The sequence below is a fragment of the Cynoglossus semilaevis genome, chromosome 16 (genome assembly GCF_000523025.1).
Source record: "Cynoglossus semilaevis isolate Cse_v1.0 chromosome 16, Cse_v1.0, whole genome shotgun sequence".
Taxonomy (NCBI): Eukaryota; Metazoa; Chordata; class Actinopteri; order Pleuronectiformes; family Cynoglossidae; genus Cynoglossus; species Cynoglossus semilaevis.
Window position 1 is genome coordinate 11,943,202 of NC_024322.1, and position 21,340 is coordinate 11,964,541.

The following is a 21,340-nucleotide window of genomic DNA, read 5'->3' on the forward strand; positions in this document are numbered from 1 at the left end:
GGAGGTGGAGTAGGCGATTATCATATCTACAAAAGGGTGGCGCTACAGACAAAGTTCTGAACCATTGCTTTCAAGGTACTGTATATGGAATGCAATGTAGTAAAATTGTTTCTTTTGAACACAGACTCCTTATTTAAAGATGATTAAATTGATTTGTTTACATTGAAAAATTACACAGTGTATGTGACTGTAATATATAATTAAATATGTTGGTGTTCTCTTCACCGTACAGTGAGTAGGTGCCGAGAACACAGCGTTGTTGATATTGTATAATTAGCGTTAGGTAAATGAAAAGTCAACCTGGAAAAGGAACAACTGATGCAAATGTATGTTCTGTCATTAATTAACCTGCTGTATTGACACATCCTTGTGGTTGATGAAAAAAAAAAACAAACATCAGGAAAATGTCGTTTGACGAACCGGAACTCGGAGCCGCGTCTCTGATGACTCTGGAGACACTGATTGAAGATGAAATGAGGCCAGACTGTGGAGCCCACAGCAGTCTTCACAGAGACACTGCTACTGGGCCCAAGGACTCCAAACAAAGGGCTTACTCTCCCTGTGTGTCTGTGCCCTGATTGGCTATGCCCCAGCAGCACTGTGTATTGGTTTAAGCAGTATAGCCTTCAACCAGAAACATGTCAGATTCCATCATGTAACCAAGCCAAGAGTCTGCAACTGTACCATTGAAAACTACAGTTGTGGGAATGTACACAAACAAAACATTTTATTATAATCCTCACATTTTCCCCTCTCAAGCAGTTCAGCTAAAAGAACCCCTTAAAAACAATCCCAAAGCTTCAGATCTAAGACAGAGTTTTTAAATATGAAATATTTAATTTACAATTATATAAAAATGTTTGCTGGTATTTGCTGAAATGTAAAACAGATATTTATAAATACGTCGTGTATCTTTAGAGCAGCTGACATTCCAGCACAGCACGGTTTAAACTGTGACTCAACACTGTAATAGTGTCCACAGGGTCACTTGATTAAACTGAATTGTTTTAATAATTGATGACTGAAATAGAAGCTACAGTAATGAAATTTCCACTGTGAATAGGGCCGTAGCCTTAATACACTGTCTATTCACTCAGGCAGGTGTAAATAACATTCCCCGCCTCTCAGGAAAACACTGTATGAGGTCAATAAGGAAATAAATGAGTGACTGAAGGAACGTTGACGCTGAAAGACGGAGACGACGGTAGAGGAGGAATGTGAATGTTGAGAATGTTCAAACACATGGGCGTCGACAGTAGCAGTTTGTGTGCAGTGTTCGGTTCCCACGCTGGTTATTGGCCAAAATGTGTAGCGTTTTAGCTTTTACTAATGAGTAGTGGATTTTTTCAGAGCTGTTCGCACCAGAGTTGAAAAACTTGAAGATAAATGTGACGATTTTTAATAATTAAAACACATCTCTCAGGCGTCTCCAAACTACAAAAAAATAAACAATTTTGCATCAGAGCAAGAATGATTATTTTTTGTTTAATCTTTAAATGCATATATATCATTCACTCATAATAGTTAGATACTTTTTTAATTGCAAGGACGTACATTTCAGTTCTAAGACGGCAAATAAACAGATCGACCTGCTGCAAAAATCAGCTCCCAGATTTTTTTTTCTATCTTGTCTTTAAACTTTTTGACTATAATCTGAGATCATCTCCTAATCTTTTTTGATTTTTTACTTGCATAATACTGAACAGTGTGTCTCGAAAAATACAGATTTATTTGTTTGTTAAAAACACTTGTTTTATTGGCTTAAATGCAGAGACATTAAAATATATCATATTATATAATGTAACATATTTACACTAAGCACAAAGTCCCTTAAATATTAACTGTGCAAGATTCCGATTGTTTTAGTCTGTTGGTGTTCCATGTCCCATCGGCAGAAAGTGAATACTATGCAGTATTGATTTATTTTATGAACCTAGTACATCCTCCTTACCCCGGAGTAATCCATTTTAATCTACACCAGGAGTTGTTCCTCCTCCGCACTCATCGATGTGTCTCCGTGTTTTCCCTGTAGCCTACAGTAGGAACACTAAATAGATGGGATGACATTGTTGTCTCCAACACAGCCCCCTTAACAAACCAGGACCGTGTCAGTGGGAAGAATAATGACACAGTTGTTCCCGATAAATAACCAAATCAACTTGAGGTCACACCGATCACATGGTCTGCTGCTGCAGCCTTTGGGAGGAGGAATAAAGAGACTCCTCTGTTTTATTCATCAAAACTTTCCCCTTGTGCAGCGGGGGAGTCGCACCGAACACCGGCTGTGCTGGTTTCACCATCACATTCAAAGGAAGCTGCCTTTGAGTCTATTTTGGTGCAGCAGAGGTGACTTTGAGCTGGAGACCAGCTGAGAAGGGACCTCCATGACTTAGCCTTTAAACATGGCCATTGTCTCCCCGTCTGCTGAGGTAAATTCCAGCCCAGAGATATTTCTGCTGCGTTTACCGTCTCTGCTGCGCACACAACACAGTGGTGTGCAGTATAAATATTCATCCTGTAGTATTTCCCAGTAGGTTGTCCTAGCATGCTGTGTATGTTCTTGCATTTCTTAGCAGTGTCAGCTGCCATGTTACATCATCGACGTGCTCCGTGTGTTGAATACAGATTGTTTGTTTTTTGTCTTCTGTTCATTAATATATTCATGTTCATTCAAATCCTGCAACTCAATGTTGAGGACAGACGTGAAAAAACAAAACAATATTTTTGTTTAATGTGTTTATAATGTTGCATTCAGGACTAAAGTGTTAAATTCATATTTAATGCATGAGTTATTGCATTATTCACAAAACTTTGGAACACACTTCACCTGCTGCAGCAGTGGAGCAGAAAGGTAGCTGTTCTCAACATAAGAAGGAGCGCTGGTAAAACGGCTGTTCTGCATTTGAAACTTTGTCTTTCAACGTTTCGACTGACAACACTTGGACAGAGGAATGTCCTGATTGGCTGACTGGTTGCCATGTAGAAAGGATGAATGACAAAACCAGATTTTCCCAAGTTAGTGCACTCAGCTAAAGATGTTATTTTATTTATTTATTTGCCAAGTTAGTGCACTCAGCTAAAGATTTGTATTTATTTATTTATTTTTGTAAAAACCAGGTTGATGTTCGGGAACAATCTTCAACGGAAATGGAAATGGAATACATGTATGTGATTGTTGTTGTTGACGTTGACATAGAAAAGTGTCCCTGATGTCCCTTCACACAAACACTGATTTTAATTTGACCAGTTCTTCCTGGTTTTTTAATACATCATTTGACTGGTTCATCATTTTACTACATAATTATTTTGTTTTTGAGATTAATGTACAGTCGACAAGTAGACAGAAAGTTTTGTCCTGCAGCTTAGAAGAGTGTGGGACACCATAGTAATTAGTATGACGGTGATGAATTAGGTTTTTGCTGTTTTTTTTATCAGTGATTGATGATAAAGTAATTGAAAAGATAACATTATTTATCATTGTTATTAACTGAATAAATCGCTGTAAATCACCTGCTTTTCCCCTTTCTCTTGGACTCTGTTTAATCAAAAAGTCAAAGTCAAAACCTAAACGTGGCCTAAAAAAAGGGGGGGTAATATTAAATTATAGAAGGATTTATGGGGAAAAGTGCTTTTTATGAAAGGGGATTTTCAGGAGAAGGACTAACAGTCGGCTCCTCTCTAATCACCAGTCACTACTTTAAATCATCACCAGGTACTCGTTGTACTCGTAGTACTGTACAAGATGAGTGTTGGGAACAAGAGCTGTTTGATTTATAAACGTCATTAAACTGACCGGTCGATTCACTCCACATATTCTCAGAGTGAAATCAATACTTTCTCCAAGGCCTGTCAAACCATTACAATTTTAAACATGATTAATCACGGCTGGGGAATAATCGCGATTAATTGTGATTCATCATGATCATTTATTGATATGTATTTATTGAACTAATTACTCAAGGGAATCCATCATTACTAAATGACTAAATGATGAAATTATTAATATAGAGCATTGTTTCCCAAAGACTGGGTCGTGACCCTCAGGTGGGTCGCAAGAGTTTTTTTTTTTGGGTCGTCTCACATGACGTTTCCTATTTTTTTTTTTTTGGGTTGTCTCACATGACGTTTCCTAAGAAGAGTTTCTGACTTATGTCTATTGACTTGGGTCATGCAGGTTTGTGACTTTCAAAATATGGGTCCCCAGAAAAATAACCCAATAAAACACAGGACAAATACTGCTAATATAACAACTTTAATATGTATATTTCATGACATATTAGTGATTATTTTCACCCAGTGTAACCTAAAGAGACAAAGACTGCTCTCTTCTGGTCGGTGGTCATGTGACGTGAATGGATCAGTTCAACTTTACGTTACCGCGGGCAGCTGCAGCACAAAAGCCTGGATTATTTGATATGCTATTTCTCCAATTAATTAACGTTAACAAAGTGTTAATTACCAAAGTCCTACTTTCTCCATTTAGTGTCGTCTTTAAAATTACATTATCACATTGTCACTGGTGACACTGCTCCATTACTTCTGGGTGTTTCGTGCACAAATCCTTCTAACACAACTTTGGCATGTTGAGGCAGAGCGGGCTTGTTATATTTAGTCAGACAGCGAGTCTGCTGCTGATGAATGCTGCTGGCAGGGTGTCTGTGAGCCCTTAGGAGATTACAGTGAACACTAGTAATACATGTCCTCTAGGAGCAACACAACCGGCCAGACAGAAGGACACGCAGACCTACATGGAGCGACAGGGACACTGTTTGGTCACAGTTTCGTCCGCTGCCTCAACCGTCTTTGATGCACTTTTAAAAAAAAAAAGATCTGTCCATTTAAAGTCACCGCGATTACTTTAAATACCATTCCTATTTAGGCTCATACATATTTAAATATTTCCCTCCTGCACAGTTGTAGTTTTGTTTTCCATCAGAATAGTGTGTTTTGTTGTGTCAGTGTCGATTCTGGGCTGACTCTAGAACACATTTCTCATTTCTGCTCTGCTGCCTCACACCATAATCTGGTGATTATTCATGCAAGAACATCACAGTCCTCTAATTTGGCTCTGTTACATCCTGCGGACTAAACCGCGCTGCTAACATAAAACACAGTGTCTTCTTTTTAATCGTCTTCATTCAACATCACTGCTAAAGACCAGGAGTACACACAAACACATGGTATTGGTATATGTGTAAGAATAGTCACAAAAGAGCACATACAGTACAGTACAGTACAGTACAGTACAGTACAGTGAGTACTCAAGCAGTACAGTACAGTATAGTACAGTACAGTGAGTACTCAAGTGTGAACTTCATTTCACCTCAGGCCTTACTTATTTTATTTATCCTGACATTAAAGCAGTGACCTTTAAATCCCACCGACTTTAACTCCATTTATCTCGAACAGAGACATTTTAAATTAAGAGGTGAAAAGTAAAGAGTTTTTTTTTTTCACTGACTTTCTGTTTCTCTTCCCAGGAACCGACTTTCAGTGTACCGCTCACATAATGCCGGTGAAGAATGAAGAGGGCGTGGTGATGATGTTTATCTTGAATTTTGAGTACGTTCAGGACGAGGGAAGTGACAGCTCCACGGAGAAGTTAAGCCCCACATCCCCCACAAAGTCAGACCTAAGTGAGTACCTAATGTGCTGTTCTTCATGTCAGATCTGCATAAAAAACATGTGCTGCAAATTAGGATCCATAAAAAAAAAAACTTTAAATGGGTGCCATTTACTTTGAATGTTTTTACTGATAAAACGGGGCTGTCAAACTTAAATTCACAGTGAGCCAAACTTAATATTTGTTGAAAAATGTATGGCAATTGTGCATGTTTCAAAATACGACACACATCAGTGGGATGTGTTCCTTATTACGTCTCTTTATCTGTAGCCTTTCCAGTTAATATCTCTTACAGCACACGACATTAAACTCCTTCATGGTCGCTGTTAACGTTGCCTGATTTCTGCAACCAGTTTAAATATCTGCTCATCTCTGATTGGTCAGTCAACCACTAGTCCTCGTAGTCATTAAGAAATGATAGAATTTGCAAAAATTCCTCTATGACCTCAGCAGATGAACAACATTAACCATAGAAACAGACAATTAAAGGATTTTACCTCATGTTTTCAGATGAACAACATTAACCATAGAAACAATTAAAGGATTTTACCTCATGTTTAAACTCTGGTAAAACATATCTGAGCTGATACTGAAATGAAACGCTGTGTTTACTTCATAAAATGCCAGAAGAATTACTAAAGAATTTGATTGAGGTTTTTTTTTAATGTTTTAATGTTTTTTTATATTTTAAATGTATTCTTGTAGTGCGAGTTTTGCGCTAAGTATTTTTGTGATATCTAGGCTAAGAAGAAAAAAAAAGTGAAAAAATTAATTAAAAGACATTTTAATATTATATATATATATCGTGATTTACGTCTATATATTTACGTCATTTATGTATATTTTATAGCTGCATATTCTGCATAGCCGTAGCTGCTGATTTAATGTGGAAGTGCATCAGTGAGGTGTAAATGTCAGTCAGACGTTCCTGCTCCTCCTTGATTGGAGATACTCAGCGTCTCGTCTCTGACTGGGGCTCAGCCTTCCACTCCACTCAGCATGAATTCCTCCGAGGCTGCGTCTGACATTAGGCCTGTGCTGAATGCTGTGTGTGTGTTTCAGTGTGCACGTGCATATGTGTGTGCACCCATGTGTCGGTGTGTACATTTGTGTGTTAAAGTGCCTGTGTCTAACGCCGACATCGCTAATCAGAGATGATTGCTCGCGACCATTGGTGAACAATGGAGGAGACGGGAAGATGAACGGTTGATGTGACCGCGTTTGTGTGCACGTCGTATTTTCTTAATACGACATCTGTGTTGTTTTTGTCTTCGGCGCTCCATAAACAGGAGGAAGCGTTTGTTGTTTGAATGATAATATTCACGTCTGCGTCAGTTATATACAGCATTCAGTGATGGGACAGAAACCAACGGTTAAAATGGCTGCTTCTCTTCTTGGTTCTGTTTGGGTTAGAAAATAAAATAAGAAACAAATAGGGTTCGTTTGCACCGACTCTTTAATGTAAAGTCTGCATTAAGAAATGAAAACTGCAGGGAAAAAAAATTCTCCACAGAATTTATTATCATCACACACTTGACCTACGGCTCCCCAAACTCATCATCGTTATCTAAATGTAATTACAGGAGATACAGGACATAATTAACACTCTATGGTGAAAGCAGCTCTAACATTAGCACAGGATCTAGCTGAGTTTGACTTAACTTAACCCGGGATATTTTATGCCTCGTCGCTAGCTTTAACCTGCGAGTCATCAGAACCACTGCTACACAGTGTGAGGACGACGGTGCGTGGACGGTAAATTAATTGCACGCTGTGCGGCTCACGTTTCTGCACGACGAAGGTATTTCCCCACTTTGTCACTGTCAGAGCTCGGCACGCCGTGCAAATGACCCGGGCGCCTTTTTTAGTGAAATGCAACTGTAATTACTACTATAAATACTTCAGGAGTAGACTGGGAGTGTGCGTGTGATGTCATTAGACATGTACACAGTCATTGTTAAGAAACAGACAAATGAGTTTGAGAAACTGGACCACTGGAAACTGATTCTCTACAAGAACACGTTTGGATTCCCACTGATTATTTTCCAGTTTTTAGTCTTTTTACCATGCAGTTGTCAGGTTACTGATGGAAATAACATTAGCAATTAATGTTACAGAACAATTGTGATGATATTTTCAACTCTATAGTCCATTCTATCCATCTGTAAAGATTTAACAATTAGAAACGAAGGATAAAACTGTATAAACTTTGAAACTGATTTCATGTTTTTTTTTTCTAATTTGCACAAAAATCACACCACCTAAAAAAAAATTAAACATCCTGAGTTACCACCAACAAAAACCCACATCCCAAATCCATAAACTGTGCATCAAGTTTGTACATTTTTATAATTATACAATGTATTTTTTTTTTTTTACTTTTTTCTAAACTTTTCTAAAGTGAAGGCAAAAAAGCGTAGGTTCTACCCTCAGCCCTCTCTCACTTCTTGCCATTTTCACCTGCATCATATGAGGCAGGCATCTGCCCACCCTGGGGACCATAACCCAAATACAGGCACAACAGTAATATTGTGCAACGCAAGGAAAATACTGTATGAGAGAGAAAACTTATTAGATGTGGTCGCAGAAATATACCAATGCTGTCGGAGTAAAAACAGCCAAGCAGAAAGTTAAGTGCAGTATTTTATACTGGACTTGTGTCAAATGGAGTACTTGAACTTCTATTTTTGGTACCGTTTGCACATCATCAGCAGAAGGTATATTTTCTAAGCAACTTTTCACAAAAAAAGAAAAAAAGAAAAATAGAAAGAGCTTCCAGCCAAAGTACTATTGCTATCATTAGTACTGTAGTACTATAGTTCTCAAATTTGACATGATTAATGTGCTAAGCTGGTTTAGAAATGCTCGTCATGATGTCATCCAGCTCACACGAGCTCAACTTTTACCCCAAGCAGGTGACACGGTCCACCTGCAGAGCGGCGACAGGAATGTTGCCCACATCTCCTGCCAGCTCAGGATGCCATTAGGTTCCTCTCCAGGAAACTTGTTAAGTGTCACTGCACCATTGTGCGCTGCTATAGTTCTAACATCAGCACATTTGGCCAGAGAATGGAAACAGATGGCAGTGACGTTACGTAAGGAGGGTGCTGAGGGATCGGTGCCACACGAGTGAGGCAGGATTCACTTTCCCTCTGCCTTTTCTATTGTTAATGAGCCAAAACTTTCACTGTGTCCCAAGAGGTCGTTAACATTTGCCACTGTGTCCATTCTCAAGTTATGACTTCGCACAAAGAAACGGAGCTTCTGTCTCAAATCAATGAGGCACAGAGCAGCAACGGCGCCATCTGCTACTCGTGAGCCCTCGGAAGGAAAATGTTTGTTCACGTCGTTTGTTTTTCACTTAATATGTCATATTGAATCCATTCATTTGCTAAGAGTTTGGATGATGCCACTGTGACTAATTTATTGTCGTATGTACTGCCACTGAAACCCAAGCCTGTGTCTGCAAAAAAATGATAAAAAAAAAAACTAAAACGATTTTTTTTTTAATATCCGTTCCTGAAGAAAGTGCAGTGATGTGATGAATACTAAATAAGAACTTAAATCTCGGAATCCTATATTTACCTTCTATAACAGTAAACATCCTCAAACCTTTCTGAACCTCTACCTCTCTTTACATATTTTGTTATTTAAATTGGTGCGCACTTAAAGGAAGCACAAACTCTCACGGTCTAAGATGGGTTTTTTTCATTATTATTTTATCCTAATATATTGAACATGAAAAGCATCAAACACTCCATCCTTTTGGGATATTTTAAATTCCCAGAGTTGTGTCCCTAAAACTTAACAAAGGCTTTACGTATTCTCCGTCCAACTTTTAGGGAGAAGCCGATTCTTCCGCTTTCGCCAGGCCGCTCTGAGCCTCATGAACACTAACAAGCAGTCTCTTCCACAAGAGGACCCGGACGCAGTGATGGTCGACTCACCCAAAGAGAATGACGACTCAGTGGCCCTAAAGAGCTTCCCTTCGCCCAGCAAGAGCATTTGCAGTCCCATTGAGGCAAATGACACACATGCTCTCATTAGCTCCAGCCGCCATTCATCCCAGGCCAGCATCAGTCTAGAACCACTTAACCATTCATCCCCTAAACTCCCCTGGGAGAAGCTGTACCAGACAGAAGTGCAGCAGTCCTCCTCCTCCTTGTCCAACACCTTTCTCAGAGGCAGCATTAACAGCATGCGTCGCGCCTCATCTGTCCACGATATTGAGGGTTATAGCTCCAACACCAAGGGTGCATTCAGAGATCGCAATACAAGCGAAGGTGGGTAATGGCAGCGACGTGTGAAAAATCACCCATGTCCAAACTGTAGGAGCAAGAAAAGCAACGTAAAGTCTGACCAAAAACGTACGACGACTGTGATGGAAAATTAGCTAAGATGAATTAAAGGACAACCAGAAAGATGTTAGAATGATCTTATTCAGTAAATCAGTAAATATAAGTAGTAGGTTTTACAGAATATTAATGAAAATGTCCAAAATTATAACAAATTAATCTAGAAATTGCTTAAAAACAGTGTATGGCAATAACCTGTTCTTTTAGTTTTTAAGAAGACCAGGTCGAGGTCTTGGATCCAGATACTGTACTAATGTGACTCTGTTTGTTCCAAACTAGCAGGTACTTATAATCATGTGAAGTCCGGTCTGCTCGGCTCTACTTCTGACTCGAACATCAACAAGTACAGCACCATCAACAAGATCCCACTGATTGCACTCAACTTCTCCGAGGGCACCGACAAAAAGACGTACTCTCCACCGACATCTGAGAAAACCATCATCGCCCCAAAGGTCAAAGAGAGAACACACAATGTCACAGAGAAGGTCACGCAGGTGAGTCCACGAACTTTCTTCATTTGTGTTTCATTTGTTTCATCATGGTTGGTATACCATCGTGTTCAGGGGTTCCTAACCTTGTTGACCTTGATATAACAAGTGAGGAGGAAACTTCTCGGTACGTACTGTTTTCTACAGTAGGCTTCCTAACAGCCGCTTGTCCCTGATGGTGTCTTTTAAATATCATAACTGGCAGAGTGTGTTGAGGACGCTGGCAAAAGTGACAAACATATGACGGCACAAATGTTTGCTCGTCTTGTCACTGGCATCTGCTGCCTCATTCGGGAGGTTTTGTAAAAAGCTTAAGACACTAATACAAAGCACATGTTACACTTTGGCAGGAGAAGATTTTTTTGCTGGCTGTCAGGTTCCTACCCTTATCACCGCTGCAACAGTGACATTAAAAACAAGAAAGGAGCGTAATGGCAAAGAAAGTGGGGATAATACCAGGAGTCATAGCAGTCGCATCAGCTGGGCTTAAAGGAAGAGATTGGTTGCGTATTTTTAGCACCTGGGCTGACAACTCAGATTCGGGTTTTTCTCTGAAGGACACCTCAGCACAGCCAGCACTTTCCATCATATGACTGAAACAAGGGCTTTTTAGTGGCAGAGTTTCCTGGTGAAGTAAACAAGCTGCACAGCTAAAGCCGACATAGCAAGAATGGGTAGGTGTTACAGTGCTCATCACAGTCTCAACTTTAAATTGCACAAATACATACAGTGTTGTCTAAGGTTTAACTATAAAAAAAATGCACAATAAAAGGTCACCAAGGTTAAAAATTTAAAAACGTTTTTTAAAATGCAGAAAATTGGATAAAGAATCAAACTAACAACCCTCATCTCTGATACAAGGTTTGTATCAGAGATACAAAGGTTTGTACAAAGGTTTGTACAATGTGTCTGAGAGGCAAATAAAAAAACAAACAAAAAAAAAACCCAGAACATATTTACATTTCAGACAATGAAAGACCAAGGTTTTATAAACAACAACAGCGTCGTCTGAACCTCCGTGTGCGGGGAATGAAACCTTCCAATCAAATCTCTTTCACCACAGCTTTCTCATTCATAAATGAAGACAAACCATTCTGGTGATTGAACCCCCCCACCCCCTCCCCCCCTCTCTCATTCTCCCCCTCTCTCCCAGCTGACTTCAGTTAGTAGCTTTCAGACACCACTGAGATGTGGTGCAGCCACTCCTGACTGCTAGCATGGGGGAAAATCTATAATTCATGTGTTGAAGATAGAGGATGTGCTGAATAGAAGGCCCACCGCCCTCACCTTCACTCCTGCACTATATTCTGCCATAAGAGAGCCCCTCTCTTTTACTGTCACTGCTTATTAAGCCCCAAACAGGGGGGTGGCTTGGCCTTCCTTGCAATACTGAATAATTTACTATTTAGTCAGTATCTTCTGTATGTGGTAAAATGATACAACGCTTTTTTTTTTCTTATGATATATGATTTTACAGTCTGTCTTCCATTCTGTGCTTGTAACAAAATGTACGACAAACAGGTTCAACAGCACATTTTTGACACGTGTCACGACACTGACAAAACCGCCTGCCATTCCACAGAGACTCCTGTTATTGAATGCAGTCTGACTGCAGAGAATTAACATCCTGTCCGTGTCACTGCCGCTGTCCAACCAGCTATTATTAAAATTATCAGTTTAAATGTCTGCTGTGCCTCATTAAACCAATAAAAGAAAACCTGAAAGCTGTCGAAAAACCAACTGAAACAACATTATGACAATCACCGAGATGTACAGCACAGAGGAAAAACAGAGGGAAAGAAATGTTCATTCATGAAAATACAATGCTGTCCTTCGACAACATGGGCACAGATGGCACTAGGAACACGGTGGGGGGAGCATGACCCCTCAGATAGTGACCCCATTCCATGCTCCCCAACTGTCCCTACATAAGATGACAAGCATCGCTGGTAAAACAGGAGAGTGATACTCCAGTTGTGGCAGGTTTGTGTGCTACATTTATTGGTGCGTTTAAGTTTAACACAAATGTCGGAATTTCCACTGTTAAACTAAACTAAGAACGCTGTCGTACAGGGAGAAAAGAAAACAAAACAAAACATCGAAAGTACCCAACATCCATAAAATACATCCTTTAAAATACATCTAATATATAAAACCATAGAAAAAGAAATATATATGTTTATATTAGTGTTTATATTTGTCTGATAAAAGTATTATGGTTATTGTATAGTGGTATTGCTGACAGCTTGGTCCCCCCCAGTTTTCTGGCAGTGTGCCCCCCCTTCAGTTCAAAGATCCCATCTGCACCCCTGGTCTACAAATCCTCCAGTCTCAACACTTGTCTTTCCATCAGAGAATTCTTTCGGTGTGAAATTATGTTCTTGTTCCACAAGCTTGTTCAATTCTGAAGGCTCAAAAACCTGTATTATATTTGAAAAGGGGAAGAGAACAGTATGTAGTCCATTAAAGGCAAACTGAAAAAAAAAATGTCAAGAATTTCAGTAAAAAAAAGGCTTTGAATCAAACAAATAGGTCCTGGTATTTGACCAAGAAGAAAACGAATCACACCCAGCATGCCTTTGATTAAATGCTGCCGCTAATTTTGATAATAAACCAGTTGGTCAGCAGCAGAGGTGACCTGTGGTCAGTGAAGAACAAATTAAACACTGGTGAAGAACTATTTTGTTATGGCCAGCGTTAATGTCACTGACTGAAATGCCATAAAGAATCGGTGGAGTGAACCGATGACCAAGGTCCATGACAGATGACCATTAAGTCTGGAGGAGCACAAGAGCGTAACCAAAGAAGAATGTGCTGTGATCCCTCAGGAGACTTGTTAAAAATCTGCCCTTAATGACTGCAGTCTGTCTTTTGGCTGTAAGAATACACAACGGAGCGTTGGATCAGGCAGGCTGATGATGTCGACAACCTTTATATGTTTTCCTTATTTCAGGAAATTATTTCTTTTTTCCGTATGCAAAATATAATATAGAAGTAGTAAATAAGTAGTATCAGGAGATCGCTCTGCTCTAATCTTGAATGTTTGTGACCTCAGCTGAACTTTGAACCTCTGTTATATTATGTGACGTGACATAAGAGGAGCAGCGTAATCAAAACTGTCTCATGTCACCGCTCCAGGTCCTGTCACTGGGAGCCGATGTGCTGCCCGAGTACAAACTCCAGACGGCCCGCATTGACAAGTTCACCATCCTCCACTACAGTCCCTTCAAGGCAGTGTGGGATTGGCTGATCCTGCTGCTGGTCATTTACACCGCCATCCTCACGCCGTACTCGGCTGCTTTTCTCCTCAACGACCAGGAGGAGCAGAAGAGGCGTGAATGTGGATACTCCTGCAGCCCCCTTAATGTGGTGGACCTAATGGTAGACATTATGTTCATCATCGACATCCTCATTAATTTCAGGACCACGTACGTCAACATTAATGAGGAAGTGGTCAGTCATCCGGCCAAGATAGCCATCCATTACTTTAAAGGCTGGTTCCTCATAGACATGGTTGCAGCGATCCCGTTTGACCTTCTTATCTTTGGCTCAGGATCAGATGAGGTCAGCGATCCCGTTTGACCTTCTTATCTTCGGCTCAGGATCAGATGAGGTACGTTAATTCTAACACATGTTTTTTTTAATATATGTATATATATATATATATATCTTTTTTTTCCTAGGAAAATATTCATACTGCACATCACCAGACTGTGTATTCAAAGTTATCCTTTTACAAAGTCCAGACTCGTGCCCCCGGGCCCTGGTCGTTCTCCCTCGGCTCTGATGGGATTACTTTGAATTGCATGTTGCTTTTCTCCCTCTCTTTTGTTTTGTTTTTCTATCTTTTTCCTTTTTTTTTTTTTTTGAATGACCCTCATTCTCGAATACATTTACACGGATTAATGGCTTACCAAAGGCAATCAATGATGTATTTATGAGTGGAGCAGGCCAACAGGGCTCTGTGTGAAGAGCTTACGTGCAGATGTGAGACGGCCATTGGTAGGCTGGCTGCCAGGCCCCCTGGCCTGTTGGTTGGTTGGATACGTCCCCTCAGGATCTGGACCCACTTCAGCGCTTTATCGTGTTTTGTAGGCACTCCATTAAACCAGAAAAGCCGCTGATTATAAATCATAATCATCTTTTCCTCTACTACTGCCGCCTGTTGTAACTGCTGAGTCAGTTCAACGGATGAAAACAAGGCACGGAGGAAATAGTCCTTTGTTTATCACGCCGTGTGATGAATGATGAAATCAGACGAATAATCTCGAGAGATTTAGCACCGTGATCAGATTGTGTAGAAATGCTCCTTTGGCTAATCTGACGCACTTGATTTCCAGCTGTGAGAACTAACTGGAGGTGACAACTGTCGTGGTCTATATATAGACTGACATTTACTGTGATTACATGAAGATACACGCCTGCTATATATAGCCCACCATGCTGTGTGTGCCTATAGGGTGTTCCTGCAGTGGAGTCCCATTCAGAAACTAAGAAGGACAAAGGCGGCGGCAGCAGCCGACGGTTCATTTAGCAGCATAATGAGACAGTTTTAACCTTCAAGCACTTCAGTGCAAACCTTTTCATTTAAGCAAAGTCAGAGATGTATTTTAAACTCGTATTTTCTCAATGCGGCGCTGCTCTTCACAACAGCCTTGTGTTGCCAACAGACTTAGCATAATGTGAGAGGCACTATGTCAAATTGGCAGCCAGTGGTGTTTTTCACAGGAACAAAGATGTTGTGTAAATATTTAAACAAACGATGTTTCTTAATGCCGCAACCACACAGAAACAAGTAGACGAGTAGAATAATGTCCCCATTTGGATGAATAATGTGTAGTGTGTGTGTGATATTTATTAGGGGCGTTGCCATGTTGTACGGTCATTTGTCTTTGTGAATTAGGGTCAGATTAGAGTTAGGGTGCAGATTAGGATTAGATATTTAGTTAATAGCTAACGTCCAGTTGAGGGGCTATCATGTACAAAAATGTGTATGTATGTTTGTATGCTCCTGGTAAAGATTACTTGAGAGGACTTTTTTTTTGACTTTCAATTTTTTTTTTGAGTAACCAGATGTTAAGTATGTAACAACATTGTGTGTATACTGTTCTGACAGTTAAGTTGTTTTTTAAAAACTCAATATATCTTTGCACCTATAGTATCGCAATATATCGCTATATATTTTATCGGTGCCCCTGTATCGTAATACATATCGTATCGCCAGATTTTTGCCAATTCACACCCCTACTGAAAAGTTATTTCTTATTGCTAAAATGTCTCACTTTATATTTTCTTGTTTAGACAACCACTCTGATTGGCCTGTTGAAGACGGCTCGGCTGCTGCGATTGGTGCGAGTTGCCAGGAAACTGGACCGCTACTCTGAATACGGAGCTGCGGTCCTCATGCTGCTCATGTGCATCTTTGCCCTGATTGCTCACTGGCTAGCCTGTATATGGTACGCCATTGGCAACGTGGAGAAGCCCTATTTGGAGCACAAGATCGGCTGGTTGGACAACCTGGGCGTGTCCATAGGAAAGATATACAACTACAGTGACCCGGGCTCCGGTCCCTCCATCAAGGACAAGTACGTCACGGCGCTCTACTTTACATTCAGCAGTCTGACCAGTGTGGGCTTCGGGAACGTCTCCCCCAACACCAACTCGGAGAAGATTTTTTCCATCTGTGTCATGTTAATTGGTTGTAAGTACAACATGAACAAAACTCATCAGGTAAATGTCTGTGAATGGTGATTTTTGATCAGAACAATTTTCATTTCAGCCTTAATGTACGCCAGTATATTTGGGAATGTCTCTGCCATCATCCAGAGGTTGTACTCCGGTACAGCCCGCTACCATGCTCAGATGCTGCGGGTCAAGGAGTTCATCCGCTTCCACCAGATTCCCAACCCTCTCAGGCAGAGGCTGGAGGAGTATTTCCAACACTCCTGGGCCTACACCAACGGCATCGACATGAACACGGTAAATAAAATATTCCCCTGAAACTTTTATTCCAATGTTTTATATCTGAAGAGAAATCTTTGAGAAACTGTCTAAAATAATTTACCTTCCCCCTTTTTCTGCCTTCCCTCTGGATTGCCTTTGCTGCACTGGTAACAACAGGAGGTACAGTTTTAATTATTCTCATTGTCTTGGCTAAATGGTTCCCCGTTACCATAACTTCTCTTTTATCACCCTGTGCGCTCGCAATATTAACTTTAGAGAAAAGCTCATCATTTGTGCATGGCCTGTGTTCCAGCAAAGTTCTGTCTCAGCAGGAGGCAAACTTATTTAAAAGAGACATTTGAAACCTGGAAAACAAAGACATACCTAAAGAACCTGAAGGAGAAATGGAGCCCAGTTATTAATTGTTAATGTCTTTGGCTTTTTTATATACATTTCTTTGTAATAGTATATTTGCGTCACAGTTCAGATTTATATAAGTCTGTAAGGAGATACTTTTTTCATTAAAAGTTAAACATGGATTGTGTAATCAGCCTTACTGCAACGACTTAGGTTACTTTGACACATAACCCTTCCACACGCACGCTGCAACAATAAGCAGATATTTCACACAAAACATATGATATCACTTTGTGTCTTCAATCTGTTTATTTGTGTACATTAGTGCCGATCATCGAACTATTCCCTCGACACGTCTACACACTGTTACACACACTGTCATCATCATTTTTTTCTTCTGGTGTTTTTTCTCCTTCTTTTCTTACTAGCTTTCACCTCAAATTACCTTTTATATCTAAATATAACCTTTAAACTTTACATTATGTTTCAACTTTTTCACACTCACCTGTCTGTCTCACTGTCTCTGTCCAGCTCTGTACCAACCCTGCTGTACCTGCACAGTGTTCTATTGTGTCCTTCCCTCCACTGTCCATGTTGCTTTGGATGGTTGTATCTGATGACGAATGATAAATAATATTTTAATCTTCCTCTCTCTGCTCTTTGCTAAAAACAAGTGGCAAAAACTCAAACTAATAACAAACTAATAACCTATAACAGGGTAGGTTAACAAGTTGTGAGAGATTTTTTTCTTTCTAGATTTTATCTAGAAGTGCACCACATCACAACTTGAAGTAGAGTTCGGTTTTTAGTCCAATTTTTGGATATTTTTGTGTTTTGTCTTTTATTTTGAAATCCGACTCCCTTGAATTCATAGCTCCTGTCCTGGAACTTTTTGACCTACCCTGACATTCAAACTATTTTTCTAAACGCTCCAAAGCTAACTCTCTGTGTCACAGGTTTTAAAAGGTTTTCCTGAGTGCCTGCAGGCAGATATCTGCCTCCACCTCAACAGGAACCTTCTCCACAGCTGCAAAGCGTTCCAGGGAGCCACCAAAGGCTGCTTGAGGGCCCTGGCCATGCGCTTCAAAACCACCCATGCTCCTCCTGGAGACACTCTGGTCCACTGTGGTGACGTGCTCACTGCTCTTTACTTTCTCTCCCGAGGCTCGATTGAGATCCTGAAAGATGACATTGTCGTTGCCATTCTAGGTAATCACAAGCTCTTCTTCTGTTTACATCCATTCATTTAACTTGAATTTTTTTTCCGATCTTTTTTATGAAACAGTTTCTTTCATTACTGCGCTGGATGTAAGAGTCGACTGTGTTCCAATCTAAACCTCACGCGTTCATTGAAAAGCGTAGGATAAAGGTCAGCTTTGATTGGCCGCATCGATTAGGCCTATGGATAGTGCTGATGCTTCACAAAAGAAAGGTCACGGGTTGGAATCCTGGTTCAGACAGATGGTTTCTCTGTGTGGAGTTGTCTTATTCTATGTCCTACATTCACAATCACATCAAATGGAAGTGGGTTAAACCAGACACAGTGATGTAAAAGTCAACATATATGGTTATTTCAAGTATGAAATATTATTTATTTATGTTTTAACGAGAGACCCGAAAACTGATATAGTTAATCGTAAAACAAATATATAAATAAATACATTTTTAGTTTTCCTGGCCATTAATTATAAAAATGATTTGCATAAACAAGACAAATGTTGTCTTCAAGTGGTATAACAATATGCCAAAATAATGGGTACATATTTATTATATGTAAAAAAGAAAATATGTAAAATAAAAAAAAGGTGTGGTATAACAATATGCCAAAATAATGGATGGATGGATTTACCATCCATTTATTATATGTAAAATTAAATGTAAAATAAAAAAAGGCCTATTTTTTCACCAAAGTAAGAGCAAATGTGACTTTTTTTTATTTATTTTTACACCATTCATGTTCACTATTTTCACCCTCACACTCCTGGACATTGACAAGTCAGGTTGCCTCTTTTGCCCCCATTTCTTTTCTCTGGGCAATATGACCGCACATTTGACAAGCTTGAGACGCTGACATTTCTGTTTAGTGGCTCTGTGGAAGGTGGTTGGCAATTTTAAAGATCACAATAAAATCACTGTTGCTTTCTGACAGCATGGGAACAGAGTTTAAGCTGCCCAAGGTGAATAATGGAAAAGGTCAACCACCCAAAACTAAAGAGAAAGCTGTGAATTTGAAGATTTTAGAGTTTCAGGAGAAATGTAAGGGAAGTACATTCTAAATATCCATTACATTATTAGAATAATGAGCATTTATCTTCTTATTAGCAGGTGAATCACAGCCAGGTGCTGTGGGCCAGGCTTAGATTAAAGGTGTCGTTATTCATGGGATGAATGCTCTCCAAAGCTGCAGCGGACAGAATGGGGTTGAAGCTTAGCAAAAGCTGCTGCATCACACAAAACCCATTATTAACAAACACACTGGAAAAGTCACTGATCTCACAGATAAGCCTGTTTATATTTAAACTCGCATAATGCTACATCAGCAACATTTGTTCCAATTTGCTCCGGAAAAACCCGTGTTTCTACGACTGTTGTGAAATATCGCGTGGCCTCCGTCGGCGGCGTCGTAGTTTTCAGTCAACGCGGCCAAAGCTTTCCTTCCTTCTCTCTGGTGGCAGATTGCTCTGTTACACTACTGCCTGAGCTAATGGGCATCTCTAAATCCATGTGGGGAGCTGTTTGTGGAAGAAGATACAGCACTCATGGCGAGGATGTCCTCTGTGGTAGAAAAGGTGTCCGGTGCATGCTGTGAAAGCCACACTGGCTGCCAACATATCGTGTATCTTTCAACCCAACCCCTGCCTACAGTGGTGGCATTTAGTGAACCCTAGGAATAACAGGGGGATGTTTCAGTGTGCCTCTAATGTGGTTCTTTGCTCTTTTAGCCAAATGGACGCTCATTTTCTGCCAAAGCAGAAATACTTGAATGGCTGTGACTTTCTGAGTTTGCTGAAGGACCTGCTTTATCTTCCCTTTGCTTTTTACATCAGTGGTAATGTGGGTTAGCTTTTCTCTTCCCTGCATTAATAATGGATCAAAGATAGAAAGACAACCGACGCGTTGGCTTTGAGAGAAAATCTAAATCGATGATAATCCTTTGATTCTTGATTATTCACAAAAACAAACAGGTCTGCTGCCCTTTTTTAAGAGCCTGAGGAATAGATACAGCACGTCCCCTTAGAAAACGCTGCACAGTTTCTTCACTATTACGCGCATGGATGCCTTCAGAAGTCACCGCAGGTAAAACTGACATGTTTACCTTTTGAGAAAATATAATCTCACCCCCGCCCCCCTACTTTCTCTCCCTCTTTCTCTCTCTCGCTGTCTGACACCACCAGGAAAAAATGACATATTTGGAGAAATGATCCATCTGTTAACCACACCTGGAAAATCCAATGCTGATGTGCGTGCTCTGAGCTACTGTGACCTGAGCACTATTCAGAGGGAGGATCTGCTGGAGGTGTTAGACATGTACCCGGAATTCGCCGACTGCTTCTTCAACAACCTGGAGCTCACCTTTAACCTCAGAGACGAGTCTGTAAAGGTAGGTCCCATTATATTTTCATCCTGATTTTTATGTTAACTTTCACATTATTTGCTATACAGTGAAATGTTATGTACATAAAAATATGCAGCATTTTTCTAGTTTTCTGGACAAGGCAAATCACTAAAAGGCTGCAATCCAGTCAACCACTTTTTATCTCACTCCTGCTCATAGACTTTGACAATATGCAGATGACACCAAAACATTCATTTCAGAATCTTTTTCTGTCTTTGATGATATTTATATATAACATTCTATGTGTATGATGTGGTTTGAAAAGTAAGGATTACAGAGCATCAAAAGGATTCTTTACTGAATGATATACATAAGGTCTAAAAATGGTTCCAAATTTTCAAAACAATTAAAAAGTCACACAGTGAAGAAACTCTTGAAAGGGTAAGGAGATGAAACAGCAGTGACATTGCATAGGACGTGAAGGTACAGTATTCCCAAAATTGATGAAAAGAAATGTGAAAAAAAAAAAAAGAACTGCACCAACAGCCGTACTGCAATAACAGAGAAACTGCAGGAAGTTCTGGCAGGTACAGCTTGCAGGTTCAGAATGTGACAGCTTTTACCGATATTCAAAAGAAGCGAGGCAGGTGGAAAATTACGTGCGTGTGTGTGTCATCGAAAATTCATTAATTGTGGGGGGTTTGTATTTTTTTAAAAAGAAGAAATGAAATGAAAAAAAAATGCATTTCACCAAATATGGTGATGGCAGCTTCTTGCTTTGGGGGGAGAATTGTTTTAAAAAAATGTGGTTCCATTAAAAAAAAATTTAAACAGATACAATTTTGATTTTATTAAAACAGAAAATATCTGATGTTGTACTAAGAGTTTGTAGACATTTTATACATTTTATAGGATTGAAACCAAACTGTTCCACAGCTGCCTGTTAATTCACTGATCCTATTCAGAATAATGATAGAATTGATTTCATTATTATCTGCATGTGTAGATACACATTAAG

At 39.9% G+C, this 21,340-nt stretch overlaps 1 protein-coding gene across 1 annotated transcript in view; it reads left to right on the forward strand.

Moving 5' to 3' along the window:
- The window catches only part of kcnh7 (potassium voltage-gated channel subfamily H member 7), a 35,944-nt gene that overhangs the window by 8,197 nt on the left and 6,407 nt on the right, over window positions 1–21,340 (forward strand). The window contains exons 3-10 of the mRNA XM_025063632.1: window positions 5,481–5,636; window positions 9,466–9,906; window positions 10,261–10,472; window positions 13,605–14,030; window positions 15,768–16,167; window positions 16,246–16,445; window positions 17,723–17,975; window positions 20,162–20,367. Coding sequence (XP_024919400.1) covers window positions 5,481–5,636; window positions 9,466–9,906; window positions 10,261–10,472; window positions 13,605–14,030; window positions 15,768–16,167; window positions 16,246–16,445; window positions 17,723–17,975; window positions 20,162–20,367 — 2,294 coding nt within the window. The remainder of the gene's footprint in view (window positions 1–5,480; window positions 5,637–9,465; window positions 9,907–10,260; window positions 10,473–13,604; window positions 14,031–15,767; window positions 16,168–16,245; window positions 16,446–17,722; window positions 17,976–20,161; window positions 20,368–21,340) is intronic.